Consider the following 22,247-nt stretch of genomic DNA (forward strand, 5'->3'; position numbering starts at 1 on the left):
GAGTTTTCTTTTTTTATGCTTTTTCCCCACTTGGGACAGCCTGCTACTGCTGACTTGTAAGATACATTGCAAGGCAACTAGCTGTGGATATGGCTGGTTGTCTGCAAAGTTCCCCACTTTGTCAAAAGGGGGCAGTTTTAAGATGCCTGCTTGTGGCATTTTCTCTCAGCTTCTGTTTCGCCTCAGTAGACGCAGAGCCGTTTGACCCAGCTCACCTTTATCACCACAGATCTGGACCTAATGAAGACAACATCATTATCGCTAACAATGGGATCAGGGTGCCTTTGGGGAAGTCCGTGTTTCTGGACCCTGTGAGTGACCTGGTAACAGAAGTGCAGCCTGGTGACCGCTGCCACATAACAGTTTTGGACAATGACCCATTGGCCCAGAAACCTGGGATGCTGACCCCTAAGAAGTTCCCCTGTTCATTCGGACCAGATGAAGTGAAATACACTCATTTCGGATCTCGGAGCCCCAGCAAGGATCGTGTGAAGATGCAGCTTCGTTATGACTCCCATACGGACACAGTTATCATTCCTTTCATGCTGGAAGTGGAAGTGGTTTTCCAGCAGCTTGAGATCCTCACCAGGAACATGCCCCTTAATGTTGAAAAGCTCAGTGGTGACAGCAACCCCATTGACAAAAAGGGTCTGGAGTTTTCCTTTGAGGACGGTGTCACACAGTGTAAGATGGCCACTCTGGTTGGAGCTGGAGGTCTTCCCAGGTATGGCACTCTTTTAAATAACCCCTCAAATGGACAAATGGTTGACTGTGATGAGTTTGTGAAACAAGGCATTCGCTACAAGCACACAGCTAAAACAAACTCACCAAACAGAGACTATATTCCAATGATGGTAGAGCTGCAGGATAATGAAGGCAACACCATAATGCAAGAGCATTTCCAAATGATGGTTAGAATCAGAGAGGGTGCAGAGAATACTGCTCCTAAACCGAGCTTTGTAGCCATGATGATGATGGAAGTTGATCAGTTTGTGATGACAGCTATTACAAATGACATGCTGGCTGCTGAAGATGTTGAATCTGACCCGGATGATTTAATCTTTAACATTACTACACCGCTGAGCCCTCAGCAGGGCTATATCATCAGCACAGATGATCAGAACCTGCCTATCACCTCTTTCTATCAGAGAGACATCAAAGATCTTAAAATAGCATATAAGCCACCCTCAGATGACTCAGAGGTAGAGAGGATTTTCCAGCTAGAGTTTGAAATTATAGACACTGATGGTGCTGTGTCTGATACATTTGCTTTTATGATTGTGGTGAAGCCTATGAACACCTTGGCTCCTGTGGCGACCAAAAATACAGGGCAGCTATTGTTTGAAGGGCAGTCCAGAGCTCTCTCCAGCTCCCAGAATTTAGAGATTAGTGATGAGGACAACCTGGAAGATGTGAGAATAACTGTTGTTGATGGCTTAAAGCATGGAGACCTAACCGTGCTCGGAGCTCGCAGGAAATTCTTTACACCTGCCGATCTAGACGTCGGCATTGTGGTGTACCAGCATGACGGCAGCGATACCTATAGCGACAACATTATTTTTAGAATGACTGATGGCAGTAATGATGTGGAGTTTTTGTTCCCTATCACTATTGCTCCCACTGATGATGAGCCGCCTATTATCAATGCTAACACCGGTCTGGTACTATTCAAGAATGAAGTCATGCAGATCTCTCCCTTCATCCTGAGCGCCACAGATATTGATTCAGAAGACTCCACCATTAGGTTTATCTTGGAGGCGCCCTACTCAACTGTAGGGGAGCTCCTGCTGAGGCAAGCGGAGCCTCCCTCTGACCCGTCTCTCTGGAAGTTCAGCGAGACAGATGAGATGTTTGAGCAGGTGGTAACTGAATGGTTTCAGCAGGATATTATGGATGGAAAACTGTTCTACCGTCACGTCGGTCCCCATAGCATTACCACTGTGATTGATCAGTTTGTGTTCCGGGTCCAAGATGACAATGACCCTCCCAATCAATCTGGGGAACATATGTTTACCATCAAAATCCATCCTGTTGATGACCTTGCCCCAGAGCTTTGTCCAGGCACCATCCTTCACATGACAGTCCAGGAGTACGAAATAACACACTTCAAGAAGAAGTTCTTGTGTTACACTGATCTAGATTCAGATGACAGGGACCTGAAGTACACCATCAGTAAGCCCCCAACTGACACAGATGAGAACAATCCAGCCTCTTTAGGTGAAATTGTACTGACTGACAGCCCAGACACTGTAATTACAGAGTTCACACAGGCCCAGGTTAATCACCACAAAGTAGCTTACAAGCCCCCAGACCAGGAGCTGGGCATTACTCCAAAAGTGGCTCAGTTCACCTTCATTGTGGAAGACACTGCTGGTAACACATTAGATGGACTATTCACCATATTCCTACAGCCAGTGGACAACAAACCTCCACTTATCACCAACACAGGGTTCACTGTTATGGAAAGAAGCACATATATCATCACTAGGAAAGAGCTGCACGCCACAGACACAGATACAGATGATGAAAATATCATATTCACTGTGACCCAGATTCCTCGGTACGGGCTGCTGCAGTATCTGGGGATCGACATGGCAAACGAAGAAACATTTGTACTCGAAGACATTGCAAATGGTCACCTAACTTACATCCACGGTGGAGAGGAATCCCTCAATGATGTCATCAAGATTGATGTCAGTGACGGTTTTCATGAGGTACCCATCACCATTAAAATCACTGTTGAGCCAGTTGATGACGAGACCCCCACGTTCATGCTCCCAGCCGGTCTGCTCGGGGCAGCCATTGATGTACTAGAGAACGGAGCAACAGAGATTACAAGTAATGTCATTCAAGGCCGTGATGAAGACACAGATGACCTCGTCCTCACTTTCATTGTTGAGGAGCCTCCCAGGCTGGGGGAAATCCTAGTTAACGGTTCTCCCGCCGAGAGATTCACCCAGGAAGATATCATCAATGGGGCAGTGGTGTATGCACACACATCCGGTGAAATCGGACCAGTCAAAGAATACGACACCTTCAATCTTACTCTATCTGATTTGTCAGAGCAGTGGGTTGTTGGCGGCAACAAGGTCCAAGGAGTGACAGTTCACGTCACCATCCTTCCTGTTGACAGCATTCCACCTATTGTCAGTGTTGGAGAGCAGTTTGTTGGACTGGAAGGGGAGAAGAATGTCATTACTCTGGACCACATCCAAACTGAGGATATCGACACTGACAATGATGATATCCTTTGCACCATCATTGTCCAACCAACATCTGGGTATGTCGAGAACATCTCCCCAGCTGCAGGCTCTGAAAAATCCAGGGCTGGGACAGCCATCACTGCCTTTAGCATTAAAGACGTTGCCCTCGGCCATATCTTCTATGTCCAAAGCATCCATAAAGGAGTTGAACCTGTGGAAGATCGTTTCACCTTCCGTTGTTCGGACGGTATTAACTTCTCTGAACGCCACTTCTTCCCTATAGTCATTATTCCAGCCAATGACGAGAAGCCGGAGATTTTCATCCGCGAGTTTTTGGTAATGGAGGGCATGAGTCTGATCATTGACACGCCGATTCTGAACGCAGCTGATGCTGACATCCCTGGGGATGAGCTGCACTTTGAGATCATCAAAAACCCCAAACACGGTACGATAGTTCAGCAGCTCAGCACTGGCACCATCCCCGTGGAAACATTCAACTTGGAACAGATCAAAGAGGCATCCAACATTGTCTATGAACACGATGACTCAGAGACCAAAGAGGACAGCTTTGAGATCAGACTCTCAGATGGGAAACATACAGTGGAGAAAACAGTTCTTATCATGGTTATTCCTGTTGATGATGAGACACCAAGGATGGCTATAAATGATGGCCTTGATGTTGAGATTGGAGAGACAAAAGTCATCAGCAACCGAATTTTGAAAGCCACAGATCTTGACTCTGAAGATAAAGAGCTAACATATGTTGTGCGTTACGGCCCAGGCCAGGGCTACCTTCAGCGTATCAGTAAGTTTGGTAATGTTTTAGGTAATATCACCCTCGGGATGAACTTCACACAAGACGAAATTGACAAACAGCTCATCCAGTATGTACACACGGGCCAGGAAGGAATCCGTGACCTGCTGAAGTTTGACGTCACAGATGGCATCAATCCCCTTATTGACCGTTACTTTTACATCAACATCGGAAGCATTGACATGGTCTTTCCAGATGTTATCAACAAAGGTGTTACTCTCAAAGAAGGAGGAAGAGTAACTCTTACCACTGACCTCCTCAGCACTACTGACATTAACAGTCCTGATGAATTCCTCAGCTTTAGCATCACAAGAGCACCTAGTAGAGGCCACTTAGAGAACACTGACCACCCAGGTGTTCCCATTTCTACCTTCAACCAACTGCAGCTTGCTGGCAACAAGATCTACTACATCCACACCTCTGATGATGAGATGAAAATGGACAGCTTTGAATTTGAGGTGACAGATGGTTTCAATCCTGTCTTCCGTACCTTCAGAGTGTCCATCACTGATGTAGATAATAAGAAGCCTGTCTTGACTATTAGCAAACTGGTTGTAGAAGAGGGAGAAACCAAGCTCATCACACCGTTTGAGTTGACAGCTGAGGATCGGGACACCCCAGATAAGCTATTGCGATTCATAGTCACCCAGGTGCCAGTGCACGGGCAGCTGCTTTTCAACAATACCAAACCAATCACAGTCTTTTCCAAGCAGGACCTAAATGACAACCTTATCAGCTATAAGCACGATGGCACTGAGTCCAACGAAGACAGCTTCTCCTTCACTGTCACAGATGGCACTCATACTGACTTTTATGTCTTTCCTGACACTGTATATGAGACACGAAAGCCTCAGATGATGACCATTCACATCAACACTGTGGACAACGGTGTGCCCCAGATTGTAGTTAACAAAGCTGCTGCCTCACTGAAGGTCCTCCAAACAAGCCACCTGGGCTTCGTTTTCACCAGCAAGGCCCTTCGATCAGAGGATCGTGATAGTTCACAGAAGGTCCTGAAATACATTGTGGCTGAGGCTCCTCTGCATGGCTTCATCATGAACACTGCCCTGGGCAACGACAGCATCAAGACCTTCTCACAAGGTAAGACATTGTAACACTATTTCATCTCAGAGTTTTAAAATATGCAATATTCAATGGATTAAATTACCCTATGTAATATTAAAGAGTTCCATTACGACCTGACTCTGCAGTAACTCTCAGTTCTACGAAGCATTTTAAAAATGTTCACTCAATATTTTGGTTTCATGGCCCACTGTTTTGGTTCACTCTTACTTCTCTCAGCTCATTTCCAGCTGTATTCAGCAATTAGAGCTTTAGTAAAGCTCATAACATAATCTAGCATTTAGCATTTAGCAGCTAAAGAGTCAGATATTTCCTTCAGGAGTTGGTGGAAACCAAAACAGAGCTATAAAGAGAGGGAATATTGGACTGAAACACTATATTAGGTTATAATGTCAATGTTAATAATTTAATATTGTTCATTATCATGTAACATGTATCATGTATCATGTAACCCTAATATGGAGTAATCTTTTTCTGTCATAATACAAAATAATGAATTATTGATGAACAATATAAGGTTTTTCTAAAAAAGTGTAAATTATAGATAACTATGTAGCAATACATAAGTGAAGATATTGTAATAAAACAAAATAACAACGGATTGTATGATTGTAATACTACTACTAATAATGATACTAATACGACTAAAATAAATAATGGTAATAATCATAATCATAATAATAACTGTATATTGTATTTTTGTAATAGATATTTCTAACTAATAAGATATTTAGATTTTGATTAAAACCATGTCTCCTGTGGCCCATATGACTTTAATTGCAGCCTAAAGTAAAACCTTGTAAAAATGGCTTAGTTGTCACAGTTATCTTACCTAACGTTTTTAGCTAACACTATTGTCATACCAACAGCTGATATTGATGACATGAAGATCTGTTACGTGCTGTTGGATGGGAGCAACGCCACAAGTGATATCTTCTACTTCACTGTTGAAGACAACGGTAGGAATCTTTTGATATTTCATACTTGTGTGCACTGACACCAAATTGGGGCCGATTACTGAGGAACCGTTTGCTCGAAGGCTGTCCTCAGACTTTATCTGTCTTTTAATAGCTTCTTAAAATTGATACTTCCTGCTCTCTGTCAATCTCCCAACTGTTTGCATCACAAAGACTTAAGGCAGTTGGCCATGACTGACACTCGGTATAGTGCCGCCATCTCTGTGAGCCTCACTGGAAATGGGTAGCAGGTTTAAAGGACCACTGACTGTGGGTTGGTAAAAGTGAAAGAGGTGGGACTACCTCATGCTCTAAACTTGATTGTTATCGAACAATGGGATCCTTTTCCCCAGGGCACGTTTCTTAGTTTTCAAATCACCCCCTTTCATCCTGTTCTTGCAGTGACACTGTGAAATGTGTAAAGGTATGCATGATGAGCTTTTCAGTTTAGACTTTCTTCCTGGAATTAGTCTGTTTCAGTTTGGCCTCGAACACGTACCACACAGTAGTGTGTGTGAATGGTTTCAAAAACATTTTAAAAGCAATAATATTTTGTGTATGTTACGAGTGTAGGAATACTGGAAATGTCTGTGTAATCCCTTCAATGCATTTAATATAATTTAAATGAAGAGATTATGATTTCTAGTCTCTATTTTTTGCTTTACAAGCCAACAACATTCTATTACATTTCAAATTCCATTGCTCATCTTACTCTCCAGTCATACACTGGGGTTTTCATTAACTCTTGTATTACCCAAATATTATATTTCCTTATAGCCCCCAGTTATATGAGCCTTATTTTTAGAATATTATTAATGTCTACAGGTATAACATGACAGTCTAGTTGTCTTCTCATTTAACACATCTGTGAACATGTTCTCATCCTGTTTAACCCCCAGAATTCTCTTAAATAAACTAAATATACATGGAACAGACATGACGATATACTGTATAGCCTCTGTGGCCTGTCACCTCTAACTTGTACATAGATTTACATGAACAGCATTATAAATTTAGAAAATGCAAAGCAATAAAAATGCAACAGGTGGCTTTTGCGTTAAGTATCAGCTATGAAATACAAAACAAGATTTGGAAACGTAATCAATGCAGCAGGGAAAGTTTAGTCTATAATTATGCTGGATTGAGAGCCGTGTTGGGGATAATACCACCATCACCATCAGGGCCATTGAGAAGGCCGGACTGGGAGGATGTTTCTTTTTGTCAAATTACTGTCTTTTTGTCAGCAAATTGAAGCCTCTTATTAGCCTCAACTGGTTCCCAGTAATTAACTTTTTCCCCAAGACTTTAAGTGAAGAAGGTGATCATTTATTTTGAATCAGGGTCAGCAGCTCTGACATTGATTTAAATAGATAACACAGCCATTATTATTCTTTGTTCCAAACTGTTCACCAATGTTTCTCTATACTCATTTTGGAGCTATTAATCTGCCTGAAGCAAAGCTGGTTAGCTTTTCTGTTTTAAGTGGAGGTTTAACCACAGGAAGGAAACGCAAAGTCTTCAATTAGCTCAACAGTCCAGTTTGCTTTCATACATTATTTAAGCTTCCAGCCAACTCAGCTGAACCAGGTGCAGCAGTGCAGGCTGTGACATAAAACAAAACCGTGTTTCTGCATGACCACGGTTCACATGTAAAGGCCACAGACAGCTCACGCCACAATGTTCATGTAATTAATAGCATACACATATATAATTCCACATAAAAGATAAACATAGTTATCATGTGCTCAGCTGCACACTCACCTCCACGCACATACAAATACACAGGCACACCCGGAAAAAGATCAAATAACAGATAAAAGCGATTCAAGCCAACCGGTGAATCACTAATGTGAAGTGTTGAGGGGGCGACTCCTGGGGGACGTGGCGTTATCTTGGACATGTAGGGACATGAAGGTGGAGAGCACACTGATGGTCAACCTATCTGCTCATAAATCTAAGTAGGTGAGCTGTTTGTGTGGGAAGCAAACCGCCCGGTCATTAGAGATTTGCACCCAAGATAATCCCCTGAAACTGGTCCCTGTCCGCACTCCCATTGCTAATCTTAACATTTGAATGGAACTAAATTACTCATTTTTCAAAGTTGAAAAGAAATGTTTGCTCAAACACCATAAAAAGATTACAATTCATAATTCAAACGTTTGGAATTAATCCCAAAAAATCTTCAATCAATTTCTCCATTGTTCAGGATCTTTTTGGAAACACACTCAGTGATTAGTTTGACAAAGAGAGACAGAAGAGTAAACTTGTGCTTTATCCAAATTGTCCAAAATGATTTTATGGGATGTAAACCTCCCCATACACAGTCATGTTTTACCTTGAATTGCATAATCATTCTGTTTCCTTGACATTTAGAATTTTCAAAACTATCCAGCTAAGTAAGTTCTTATGTTGAACACAGTTTGAGTGTGACCTCGCTTTAAGAAATAACCCTCGGAGGCACTGATATGGCAGCTGCTTAAGGGTCTTAGCAGCCTTTAAAAGGTACCTGCCACTACATGCACTGCACTGATGCTTCTTCACAAGACAAGAATACACACACAAATAAACACAGTCCCGATCATTAACACATCCTCATGGAGTAGTGCAGCAGATTGGCATACCTTATAAGGCTCAAATGTTGCATGTTACGTGTCTGTTTCTGCAACTGTGTCTATGTATGTGCAGATACATCAAGATCTTAGTCTTAGAGGCTTGAAAGTGCTGTGTCTGAAGTAGCAATAGTTTGTGTGTGTGTGTGTGTGTGTGTGGCCATGCACAACTAAAGTGTGTCTTAGTGAAAGGTCAGGAGTGGGCATTCAGTGTCGCATCAAGAGACCTGCTAGTCAGCGGTTAAATTCCACACTCTGAGGAGAAAGTCTGTGTATTCTTATCGAGTCAGGACAAATCAAGAGGGCTTTCTGGCCTATCACCTCTTTGCAGAAATGTGTCGGAGGTGCATAAATCATTCACGTGAGAAAAGTAAGCTGCAATGCGGATTGCGGTGTTTGCGCACATATTTGTGGGTTGTGTGTGTCTAAATGAGTGAATTAAGTGTCAAACATATCCTCTCATTGTGCACTGCATTCACAGATGCTTATTTGATAAATCGTTAAATATATTTATTGTATCATAACTTATTATGCAACCTTCTATGTAAAGTCCATCATTTTAGCAGCATTTTATAATTTCTTAAGAATCTTATACATGTAATGACCCAATGACCCACATCTCAGCAGAACTCAAACAGCTTCTATGTGAAAGCTGATTAATGGGCTGAACGGAGGGGGGGGGGGGGGGTTGCTTCATCCTGTAAAGCAGATCTTGTTGTTGTGTTGCCTTCATTTGACCGTAGATGTGATTTAAGTGATTCTCTAAAAACAGTTCTGAAAACAAATCTAACTGTCTTGTCCTGTGGCAGTGAGCTCAAATACAAACTGTAGTTCAACTTGGGTCATTCTTTCTGTCTGCCGGGAATTTCTATGAGAAAGGCAATAACCTACACGCAAGTGAGCAGGTCAGAAACTCCCTACGGCCATTCAAAAGTGTGGGACACTGAGGCAATAAATACTTGCTTTTACAAGTGGTACTCAGCTCACATTTATCCTTGTCCATCACACATGGGCCCAGTGAGCCACAGGCTAAGAGAAGAAACTCTTATTTACCGTCAGACGTGTTGAGACGTTGGTAGGTTTCTGTTCATTTCTTAGTCTAAGGACTAGCATAATATTTATGTCAGATCTTTAGACTTTGTCTTCGGTCTTCAGAAACACTGCCTCTGCTTGCCAATCTTATAGGTACAAGATCGCCTCAGATTTCATAGCAGTACTAATCAAACTCAACAGATTAACAGACGAGAATAAAGGGAGAACAGAGCCTCTACATTCAGATAAGTTGACTCTGCCTCTCCTCTGTGCTTATTCCAATAACAACAATATAGTCTTCCAGCTCTGGAGAGAAATCATAGACCCGAGTGGGTTGAGTGTTATGTGATCATTCAGGGCCGGGAGAGGAATGCACTTCCTTGGAGACTCCAGACTCCAGGGCCACAGACAGAGCAAGGCCTGGAAGTGAAGTGGTATCCCGAGCAGACAGGTGTGTGTGTGAGAGGGAAGGCTACAGGGGGATCCCCTTTCAAAGCCCTCCGTCACCCCACTCTCAGCTCCGCAGAAATCCAACCCAATCTCAGATAGCCCGATAACCTACAGACTTCCACTGCAGAGGTGCCTGATCTGGTGGGGCACTTCCCCCAGAGGGGAAGGAAAAATGACCGAAAAATGAATGAAAAAAAAGCTAGAAAATGTGCGTATGTTTGTCTGGTGAATTTTCTTCAGTGCAGTTGGTGTACTCTGTTATACAGAAGGACTGCATGCACCCCTACTTCCTAACTGTGTTTTGGGATCTTACATGTCACCCGTGTCAACAGTCACCAGGAGATTTATTGGCTAATGGTGCCACAGTCAAGGCCCCCTGAGACTAGAAGCCGCCCTCCAACACACCCCACTCTGTTGTCACTCTCCCTCCTTCCCCTCCTCTGAGACCCCTTCATGGTTTTACTATTCTTTTTCTATATCGTGTTCATCTTTTTGACTTCTTCTCTATTTCTTTCCCCTTTCTTTCCCCCAATATCCCTTTCAATGAGCCATAGTATCACCTTGTTCACTGCTTTTCTTTCTCTTTTTGTCCTTTTTCTTCAGCCTTGATTTATGGTGCTTGGGGGGCTGGAATGGTGGAGAGTTATGATCTATGGCTACTGCGGTTATTCTTATCTGCTCTCATATGGCGACGCTGTCGCTGCCCCTAGCCAAGCTGTCGTTGACTCGCACGCCTTTCCTTGTCCTTTTCTTTTTAGCTATGCTAGCGGCGTGGCTCTAGGGATGGCAATGTCGTTCTGTCAGATTGTCTGCCAGTTCGTCACTTTTGGATTAGATTTTGTACAGACATCCATGTTGACCAGAGGACGTAGCTCTCTGATTTTGGTGATACCATGACCCTTCGTCTTGCGCCACCATGAGGTTGACATTTGTTTTTTACTGAAATGCCTTCGACAACTATTTGATGGATTGTTGAATTCTAGTATCTTTGGTCATTTCTTACATTTTCATATAGTGCCAGTAGGTGTAAATTTAAACTTCAATAACTCGGGATTATGACCCAATACACCCAGAACTAAAGACTTTTCCATCAGCATCAGCTATAGGTACTATAGGTGCTAACACGCTATACTAAGATGGGGAACATGATAAACATAACACTTGCTAACGTCAGCATGTTAGTATTGTCAATAGGAGCATGTTAAAATGCTGACGTTTAGCCCAAAGCTGCTTTTCTTGCGTCGTTGTTTATCATTCTGCACATAATAGTTTGACAGAAGCTGTATATTCCCAGTACAACAGCTGTTATGTGATTAGATGTTGCAAGCATCTGTGTCACCATGTCAAGTATATGGCAAGCAACGATCAAAGGTGTGACTCTCAGGCCCTGTCAAATTATGATTTGTAACATCCTGAGAAGATAAATTCACTGTCATGAAACGAAGCAGCAATGGAGCCACTGTGATGTGTCGATTTACAGTACATATTGCGGAACAGAAGGAATGATAAGAGTTATTAATACATATAATCATGCAGCATTCCTAACGTGGATTCCTTGGAAAGCAGAGAGGAAGCTACAGCTTTCACTATTTGAAAAATGTCTTCTTCTACATTTATTAAGACGTTAAAGAATCTAAATAAAGAAGCATTCATCTGAATCCATCTCCATGATCGAATAAACAGTATACTTATAAAGACAGTGACATTTAAATACGCAGCATAGCTGACTGGAACCTCTGCAGTATTTATATCAACAGGATGATTAATGAGGAAATGTAATAATGGCGATGGTTGTCACCTGATGAGGATATTCTTAGAAGGTTGCTCCTCCTTGCATCATGCTGGTGAACGTTAAAGCCTCATATTGACCTTCCCCTCCAGTTATATCTCAGGCCTGTCCGACTATCCCACTGCATCTATGTATGGTGCACACAACATCGCTGTGTAAATATGAGCTGATGAAGAATGTGCTGTCAAAGGACACAGGTGCAGGGCAAATCTCAGGCTATAATGTCCTGTGTATGACTTGATATTTAGTTTTATTGCTGAGGCAGGATATTGGATACTTGAAATTTTATGAAGAACACTCTTTCGCTGAGTCATTCTGCCACGCTACATCCAAAATATTTCACAATTGTACAGCTTTGTGTTGTCTGACACTGACTTTTAGACTTTTAGTTAAATACTGCACCAAAACACCTACATGTGCCACATTGTAGCAGGCCACTCTGTGACATACTGCACTGAAATAAGTCAAGCAGCTTTTAATATTCATTACCTGTCAGGGTTAGGGTCAGTCAGTGGATAGCATCAATCACACGTAAACAAATTTATGAAATAGCTGCCAACAGGGACATTTAGAAACACGTGTGGCCTATAAAACTTTACATCCCAGCAGAAATGATGTTGATTGTCAGTTTGAAAAGCTAATGGAAATGTGAGCTGTGCCAGGCAGCTACTGTATGTATTGGATTTGATAGCCAGTCTAATATAGAATGTGCCATAAAAAATGTCATAAATCAGACCATCCATCATGTCCAAAATCTGATTGACTTTTATAACTATATTTTGCAGGCTTTTAACTCATCTATTTTGAGAACGTTGAAACCGTGTTCATTTCTGTCAGAAGCACTCTGTCTGGGTGCTCTAGTTGTCAAAGGATAACTCTACTGGGAAGTCTGGCTTCTTGGATATTTCTTGATATTCTTGAGACTCATGCCAGCTCCAGCCTCAGTGTCTGACAGCATTTACAAAAGAAGTCAGAGAAAGGGAGCTTCCCCTCTCAAACACTGGTGTGAACAATGTGGAAGCAGGCAGGGAGGCATGCCATGGTGGTAGATCTGGCCCACCCAGACTGTGGCCTGCTGTCCCGCTCCGTTGTCCGTCCCCTCAGCGAACAAAGCCGACACAGGGAGGAAGGGGAAGATGGAGGGGGGAGGAGGTTTGTGGAGTACAGCTGTCACTCTGCTCTACATAATCTGGGAGTCTGGCGGGAAGGAGGAGAGAGATAGATAGACGGACAAAGACAGGGAGACAGAGCGAGATCTCCGCTTCAGCCGTAAAACTGCTCAAGTGCTTTTGGCTCCATCTGAGTTTCTGTTACCGTGTGACTTTGTTTGTTTGTTTTGTTTATTCTGGACAATAATAACCACCTGTAGCGCTTGTACAGCGAAGAAACAGCACCTGTTGACCACACAGTGTAATAACCCCACTGAGTAGATGTCACTTATTCACTTGTCTCCTCAGTCTTGTTGGCTAAAATGTGGCGTAGGCATTCACTCAGTTCTGAAGATTATTCGCGTATTAACAAAAACAGGAAACAATATTTGAGATTGTAGATGTGGCTAAAAGCTCAGGAACATTTCCAGTAAGAGATCCTGTGCTCATAACTTGTCTTCTGTCTTTATTACAAATAAATTATAGGCAATTAAACGTCAAGAATGTGTCGTACGATGGCCATTTGTGCAATCCCTTTGCGGCATTTCACATATGTCATGTTACAGCTGTGCCTCTAGTTCACATATCAGGTAGCACTTTTTACAGTCAATCTGGTCAGTGTTCATATTATTCTTCACAATATTTTTGACTCTTTATAATAAAAGTAACTAAACTAAAAATAGTAAGATATCTAGATATAGGAGGACAATGAGAAACGAGTGCGACAGTATTCTGAATCTCTTAAAATCCACTATTTATGTGTGCTCTTATAGGAGTCTGTTATTCAGCACAATATAGTCCATGAAATACGAGTGCAAATACGGTGTTCTGTTCTCATTCATAAAAACTCCATTTGTACTCTTTGTAGCGATGCAGAAACCTAAAGCCGCCTGATTGCTTGATGCCAAAACAGAGGCAACTTTTTGTCTCCGCCGTGTTCATTTGATAATCCTCGTTGATAGCCACTGACTAAGCTTCTCCTCATATCAGCTCCACATAGGGCCGGGTGCCAGGACAAACTTTCTCCGGCACTGAAACAATCTGATAATTGAAGTTTGTCAAAGACTTTATTCTTTTTCGGTTTGGAACTGTACATCAGTTCCAAGGAGTTTTCTAATTGAGATGAGGATTTGATTTCTTCTTGGTTTAACAGGTTCAGAACATGTGAAGCAGTGCACATTGAGCATAAATTGTACAGTTAATGTGTACAGTTGTTTCTGCACAGAAGACTACAAAGTCAGAATGAATGTTTTTTCAATTTATTATTTTATGCATGCACTGTATAAACAACTTAAGAATCTGGGGAGACATGATCCGTGTTTCCTGTATTTTTAGCCGTGACTGTTGGAAACTTGAGCATGAAGCCTGGTGGCTGGTAGCCGTGCCCACTGGGCTAGCTGCTCAATGTTGCCTGCCCTTACCGGGCGTGGGCGTCACCAGTGGAGCTCATGCATTCGTGTGACCGTCTGTGTGTGGAAGATGGCAGAATAAGTAGGTCGGCGAATACTCGATTCTGATTGGCTGCAGGGTGTTTATTTATTCTTGATAATGGACACCTATACTTATCCGTACACCGATTGCGTAATATCAGTTAAACTGCCTAAATGAATGCTCTGGCTACAACAAAAATCTGAATATCTGTGTAGCATGTCTGTTGTCGCTACCCTATCCCTTAACGTTATTTAATTAATCTTACAGTCGTCTTTAGTCTATTCATGTCAATAGAGATGTGATGGAGTACTGTCATTGTCCCAGTAAATCCACTTGTTGCTCTCAGGATCATCTGAACATGCTTCTGTGATTGAGTGTGGTTTGGCCCGTGTTGTGACTCGGCCTGGTTTGGCATCAGGGTGGAAGGAAGTGGCCCCCGTACCATCCTGAAAACCCCGCTCTCAACCCGCTGTTTTTTCATTGTCCCCAGCCACATAGCATAAAAAACGGCAGCCTCTTTCTTCGTCACTCAGGCAAAACTGAGCTCAATGCTGCTTTATTGTGTGGACAGGCAGGAGCTCCTTCCCATTGTTCTCTGTTTACTTTTTATTCAAGCTGGAACGATGTTCTGTTCACCGTTTGTTTTATCATTTCTGAGAGGTTCATCACATTGGATAACAAACTGTTTGTTTTTTAACATAGAACGCTGTTCCACCAAACTGCTGAATGTTTCTTATGACCAAGTGGAGTTCCCTAACTCTTTTAAGCATCTTAAGCAGGGTTGGGTCAGCAGGGCTGCTGCCAGTGTGACCAGCCGTGCAAGACTAAAGAGAGACAGCCCGCTCTAACCTCCCTGATCCAAAGAACCCACTGAGCTTCACCCATTTCACATCAAAAGTCACAGGTCACCAGGCTCTTCTCACTGAAGTATAAGCCATTAGGGCCTTTTGCTGCTGCTAAAAAAACATTCCGATTATATAGCAGACAAAACTGAGTTGACAGTTTGAGGGATTACATGAGTCATGAGATAGTATGGATTAAGGATTGGGTCCAAAGTTGGTGGATCAGCGGCAGGTGACTCTTTGCTTCGAGTGTTTTGATGAGATTTGTCTTTTATGAGCACAGCTTCTTTCACATGATAAAGAGGCACTAAATCAAGGTCAAAAAGTGTTGGATCAAATTGGGTTTTTTTTGGCAAAACCAGAAGTATGTCTTTGCGGACACTATTAGAGCAAAAAGAATTCTCACTCCTCCCACTTAAACTTCACCTTGTTGAAGAGGGAGAGCAGTGGTGGACATGATGCGGCGACACAGATTTACAAGAGGCCAGCTCATTAAAGAAATTAAACTATGACAGAATTGTTCCATACAATTCTTCCATTGTACTTGAGCCGTTTAGGATCAAGAATACGAAAAAGCATTATGTAGAGGTGGATGAGAATCAGAGGAAATGAGAAGTAAGGCAACTCTTCTTGAGGCCAAGCGAAGGGAGGTTTAGGGAAACCCTGGTATTAAGTTATCATGTTTCCCTTTCCAAAATTAAAATGCCCCCTTGATTCCTTTTAGCCTTGAGCCCAGAGCAGATTGCAGTTTATATGCCTCACTGGTTTTCTAACATGAACAAAATAGATTGTTTCTTCATTGTACTTTGCTGTGAAGGAGGTCTTTCAAATGAAGTATTAGTGCAGTAAGCTTTTCTTTCTGTCTTTAGGTGGAAACAAACTAAAGCCTCAGCCATTCAGGCTCAACTGGGCCTGGATCTCTCTGGAGAGAGAACACTATTTAGTGGATGAGGACGCAAAATTCCTGGAGGTGACACTCAAACGCAGAGGCTACCTGGGAGAAACCTCCTTCGTCAGTAAGTGTGGACAGTCTTTATGTTTGCTGCTTCTTACTTTTCACTTTTGTTTCCTGTTAAGAATCAGCATAGAATTTAAGTAGCATTTCCAATCAAACCAATTTAACAATTTAACAAAGAATTATTTTGTTTTAAAGAAGTATTGCCTCTGATAGAATGTATTACATCGTTGATGTGCCATTTAAAGGGCCAGTCCTGCTATAAAACATAAGCATTTAAAATCTCTGCAGATTCGTGTTGAGCTGCAGGATGTATTCAGTTCATCCCAACACTTCAACACTAATAACAACGTTTTGTCCCTAAAGGTGTAAATCTATTGTGCTTTTGTTTGACTGGTGCTCCATTTCCTCTCTTGTGTTAAAGAGGTCTGATTGAAAGCACACACAGTATATCCTTTACGAGTAAAGGTCACAAGGAAATGTCAACATGCTGGTCTGTTTGCCTGCAACAAACACACCCATAAATAACATTACAGACGCAAATTTTATAAGCGCAGAATAATAGACATTGACATTGACTTCTTTGGTTTTTGACATCAGACAGAATCCAAACAACAAATGAATCTCATTTCACTTAAAGCTCAAAACATGTACATCCCTCCCCCTCAGGTATTGACACCAAGGATGGAACAGCTGAGAAGGACAAAGACTTCCGTGGCAAATCCCAGAAGCAGGTCCAGTTCAACCCCGGTCAGACTACGGCGACCTGGAAGGTGAAGATCTTCACAGACCAGGAGTTTGAGACCTCAGAGACTTTCCAGATACAGCTGTCAGACCCCGTCATGGCTGTGCTGGAGTATCCAATCACCGCAACAGTCGAGATTGTGGATCCTGGAGATGGTAGGAATCTAATAATCGATTAATTTGAACAAAGCCTTACCACCATAAATGCTGCATTATAAATTAAAAGACTTATATAGATGTATTATTGAATGAAATCAGTTCTTATACTCATCATCTGTGTTTCTCTTCCTAAACAGAATCGACTGTCTATATTCCTCAAGCAGAGTTCAAGATTGAGGAGGATGTTGGAGAGCTGTTAGTGCCGGTGCGGCGATCAGGAGATGCCAGCCAGGAACTCATGGTTGTTTGTTTCACTCAGCAAGGTGCGGTTAACCTGCTGCTTGTTTGGGCTTTTAAACGTTAACTTTACTTGTAATTAGTGTCTTTCGAAGTATTTTTCGGAGTATTTTTACGTAAAATTAGCTGAATGGAAATGATGACAAAATAAGTACGACATATCGAAAGTTCCAAGATTACATGTAAATAATGAGACTTTGAGTGAATGGTAATTAAAATGTAGGTAACATAGTAAATACATTTGTGCGCATAGTAACCTACTTTTGTCCATATTTCATTGTCTGATTATTGTGACATACTGAAACAGTTGTGCTGTTGTACTCCATTGCCTTTATTATAATTTTCTTTAATTTCTTAGCTATTATATTACAGTAAGATCCTATATGTGTGTAGTTGCCTTTTCTCTTTTGAATCCTATGACTTCATGCTGCCAGCAACCAACATTTTAATTTGGTTTAATGTCCCAATTATTCTTTAGCCACGGCCACTGGCACCATACCCAGCTCTGTGCTGTCCTACTCTGACTACATCACCCGACCAGAGGACCACACCAGTGTGCTGCGGTTTGACAAGGATGAGCGAGAGAAACTCTGCCGCATCATCATCATCGATGACTCCCTGTATGAGGAGGAAGAGAGCTTCAACGTCAGCCTCAGCATGGCCATGGGCGGCCAGGTGGGCGCCAACTTCCCAACCACCAAGATCACCATCTTGGCTGACAGCGATGATGGTGAGTAAAGCGTCGGAGTTGGAAGGGCTTATTCTTTCGTAACGCTGACGCTTTTCACATTTCAGCGGATGGATGGATGGATACATATTATTCATATACATTTTCAGATTTACAAGTCAAAGAACTGCATCGTGTCTTAATATTTGCCGGTGCAGCAGGCTATAAGGGCGCCAAGCAGACCCTGAATGTGAGAAATGAGCTGATTTAAGGTCAGATTTAAGCATCACATATGCAACATTGGAACTTGATTTCCAATCTCTGGGACTTTGAATATTAGTCTTGCGATACTGATCTGGCTATGATTCTGATTTATAGCTTACAACCCCAAAATAGTTTGCTGCAAAAGAGAAAAGATATATTGATACTTGAAAGTGATAAAGAAATTAACAAAATCCCTCACAGAGAAATATCGCAAAACCTGCCTGACGATGAGCAAGGAGCCCGAAACCCAATGCTTTGCTAAAGGTCGAGGTAGAATGGCATCATGTGCCGCGTTTACAGTATAATGGCATCATGGTGGCAGCTGTGGGTGATCCTGTTGCTCATTGCCCCTTTGATGCTCTATTTCGCCATTTCGGTATCTGGACACTATTAATCCACCAAAAGTGCCCAGGCGTCACAATAACTACAGTCGTAAAAGCCCTGGATACTGTACTTGCCTTAATAGCTTTAAAGTATATTCAGGTCCATTACCCTTCCTTTGTCTAGGTCTAACAGCTTTCTTTCCACTCTCTGACTCATTTATCCACCGTATTCTGTCTGCCCGTGTCTGTCTGTGTGTCTTAGAAACCAGATAACAATAGACAGGTGTTGAGAGGGTGAATGGCGTCCTCAGTGGATGTTATGCTACCCTATAGCCTGTCTGACAGATAAAAGGGCTTTAAACCTGACCGTGCTCCTCGAGCGACCCCCAGTCCTCATTGACATTCAGGGTAGCTCAGGGGAAACAGAGGGGATCCCTTTGTCTGCAAAGGACCGGCAGGTGGTGGAGAGAGAGGGACTATTGTGCAGGGAGTCCAAATGACTGGCATGTTTTTACTCTTCCCCCTGTTTGATGGAATTCAGCAGAAGGAATGCAGTTTTTAAAGATATAAATCACAGATACATGATTGGTTTCATTTGATCCCTCAAAGAAGATGTCTTAACAGATTTTACAAATAGTGAGTCCAGTCTTGTCTCTCTTTTGCAACCAGTACTAACCCGAGTCAATTTGTCTTCCTCACATTTCTCCTCTATTTCTCCAACCTTTCACAAAAGCTGATTCCTGGACTTGCTTGTTGTAGCGACAGATGTGCTCACAGAGAGAGCATCCCTCCTAACCAATTTGGAACAGAAGTGCAATTGAACTTCATGTAGAAATAATCAGTATGCATTCCCAGACAAGAGAAGACTAGTCAGTGTAAACCTTTATTGTGGTTCTACTTCTTGGTGGGTCCTAAACTAACACCCCATCATAAATCTGGTTTAAAGTATGTGTGTTTGTGTGTGTGTGTGTCTGTGTGTGTGTGTGTGTGTGTGTGTGTGTGTGTGTGTGTGTGTGTGTGTGTGTGTGTGTGTGTGTGTGTGTGTGTGTGTGTGTGTGTAAAACCAACTGCCTGTCTGAGTAAACTTGTGGTTGGGATTCTTGCCAACATCGAGTCTCCATTGTTGCTGTATTTGTCTGTCTCTTCCTCCCACTGATATTTAAGGTTGCCATGTTGGCACTCATTCCCCCATACAACCCCCCTTCTCATCCTCCCTGGCACTAAATGGCTGTCTCGGAGGCTGAGAGGCATTTAATGTCTGCCAAAAAAATCCTTCCTTCAGCATCAGTTGTCTGTTGCAGCATCCGTCAAATTCTAAATAAGATTTGCCCACCAATAACTTAGAGCAACTATCTTGTGAAAACTGATGGGTTTAGCCTATGGTCATCAAACAACACTACATGTGATCTATGTATGTGTTATTACCCCACTGCCACGTTGGATTTGATATGTTTTTTTTGTTTTGTTTATTGACCCTGAAAAAGGCCATGGGCCAAAAGGCTTCATTGTTTAAGTGGTAGCCACTCCGGCCACAAGTGATTTGATATAACAGTAAACGCTAAAGCATAGTTTTGCATTATAACAAGTAAAGAAGATCCATAGTGTCAGCAAAATGATACAGTACCGTCAGACACCCAACAATATCTTATAGCTGAATAAGCTACTGTTCATTCTACCAGAGTAAATGAGGCTGTAGCAACAAAAACCCTGGGTAGTTTGACTTTGCCAAGGATACATTTTATTGCTTATGAATTCAACTTTTCATTTGTAAGAGGAAGAATGTTTTATTTCTTCACTTCTGTTAACTTCATAAAGAGATGCTGGACTTTTTAATTCATGACTGCGTTCCTGTTAGCACCTTGAAAGGGTTTATAAATTGTAATTAATGGCTTTAATAACGGGATTCATCAGGATTAGAAATCCTGAGCATTGATTAATAGACTACCATCATTTAATCCTTATTATTATTTTAAAAAATAAAGAGATTTTTCACAACCTGGCCCACCAAATGTTCTTGTTGATGGCTTATGGCTGACCTATAAAGCATTTGTAGATTATTTACTCAGAAATAATGAAGCCTCACAAACCCTTTATTTTAAGTCTGCTTCCAGTAATCATCACGACCCTTGGTGTACATTGTTTGTTGAGTAATTTATTTAAAATTTGCACCATAATTTGCACTGAAGTTTTGTCTTTCCTTGTTGGTAAAAAATCCTAAGACCTGAGTTTGAGCCTCTATCAGTTGATCTCTAAGTGCTCGGGCTGGACAGAGTGTGATGAAAACATGCTTTATATAGAAGTGAGGAGAGATGAATTGACAATGGGTTCTGAATTCTTGCCCTCTGCCTTTGCAAAGTGAACGGTTGCCTCTCTGTCTCTGCTAAACCTTCATCATACCGCTTATCAGCTGCTCTATCATCAGAAACTGGGAACATCCCTTCAGTCGTGCACACACAAGCACACGCCTTCTTCTTCAGGTGTATCCTCGGCTCTTTGGCGTTGAGTTCAGACAGAGCTGTCTGGGTTTAGATAAGTAGGGGAGGAAGTTTGAAGGATAACACAATAAGAGGGATGACAGCTCTCTTCCTCTGCTGAGTCAGAAATGTGAGTTTGCTCAGCTATTCATGCCAATTTGTCCCTGAACGCGGCTCGATTAAAAGCTTATGTTGCTATCTCTCTCTAACAAGAAGATCTTGTTCCAACAAACAGCAGAACTGATGAAAATACAATATTATGTCTTAATCATTAACCATTGCACTTTCCTATGATTCCCAAACCTCACAGAGCCCTCGCTGTATTTCGGGGAACCCGAGTATGTCGCGGAAGAGAGTTCCGGCTACGTTGAGGTGAAGGTCTGGAGGACAGGGACCGACCTGTCCAAGACGGCAACTGTCACCGTCCGCTCCAGGAAGAGTGAGCCTGTCTCTGCAGAAGGTAAAATCAGCAGTTCGACTCAGCGTTTTGGTCATGATGTTGCATTACATTGTCAGTTCATGGTTTCCCCTCTATCTGGCCAGCTGGACTAGACTACGTCGGCATCAGTCGCAACCTAGACTTTGCTCCCGGAGTGACAATGCAGACATTCAGAGTGACCATCCTGGATGATCTGGGTCAGCCGGAGCTGGAGGGACCTGAGACCTTTGACCTCGTGTTACGGATGCCCATGAACGCTGTGCTGGGAGAACCGAGCAGGACCACCATAACCATCAATGATACAATCACCGATGGTGAGTGCCAAAAACACTTTCCTTTTATCCCCCTATTTAGCATGTATATCCAATATAAGTATATGAACAATTAGTTAATGGTTTGAAACTATAATGTAGTTTTTAGAGGAGATAAGGATAATTTGATATGCCAATATGTATTGATTTAAAATATAAGCATTTATTAAGTGATTGTACCAATGTACAAATCCTTTGTAGGTAGAATTATGTCATGGTATGAGTCTGAAGTTGCTTTGGTAAATGTATCCATAACTGTTAAAATAATTTATATTTTTGCTTTTAACAATTATATTTTCAAACATAACATTTAGTGC

At 42.1% G+C, this 22,247-nt stretch overlaps 1 protein-coding gene across 1 annotated transcript in view; it reads left to right on the plus strand.

Annotated features, from left to right (window-relative positions):
- Positions 1-22,247, plus strand: part of frem3 (Fras1 related extracellular matrix 3) — a 29,265-nt gene continuing 7,018 nt past the window's right edge. Inside the window, exons 1-8 of the mRNA XM_079159799.1 lie at positions 1-5,118; positions 5,970-6,059; positions 16,227-16,373; positions 16,982-17,212; positions 17,353-17,478; positions 17,931-18,182; positions 21,491-21,640; positions 21,724-21,933. Coding sequence (XP_079015925.1) covers positions 90-5,118; positions 5,970-6,059; positions 16,227-16,373; positions 16,982-17,212; positions 17,353-17,478; positions 17,931-18,182; positions 21,491-21,640; positions 21,724-21,933 — 6,235 coding nt within the window. The 5' untranslated portion in view covers positions 1-89. The remainder of the gene's footprint in view (positions 5,119-5,969; positions 6,060-16,226; positions 16,374-16,981; positions 17,213-17,352; positions 17,479-17,930; positions 18,183-21,490; positions 21,641-21,723; positions 21,934-22,247) is intronic.

The sequence above is a fragment of the Pholis gunnellus genome (genome assembly GCF_910591455.1).
Source record: "Pholis gunnellus genome assembly, chromosome: 5".
In the NCBI taxonomy this organism is placed as follows: domain Eukaryota; kingdom Metazoa; phylum Chordata; class Actinopteri; order Perciformes; family Pholidae; genus Pholis; species Pholis gunnellus.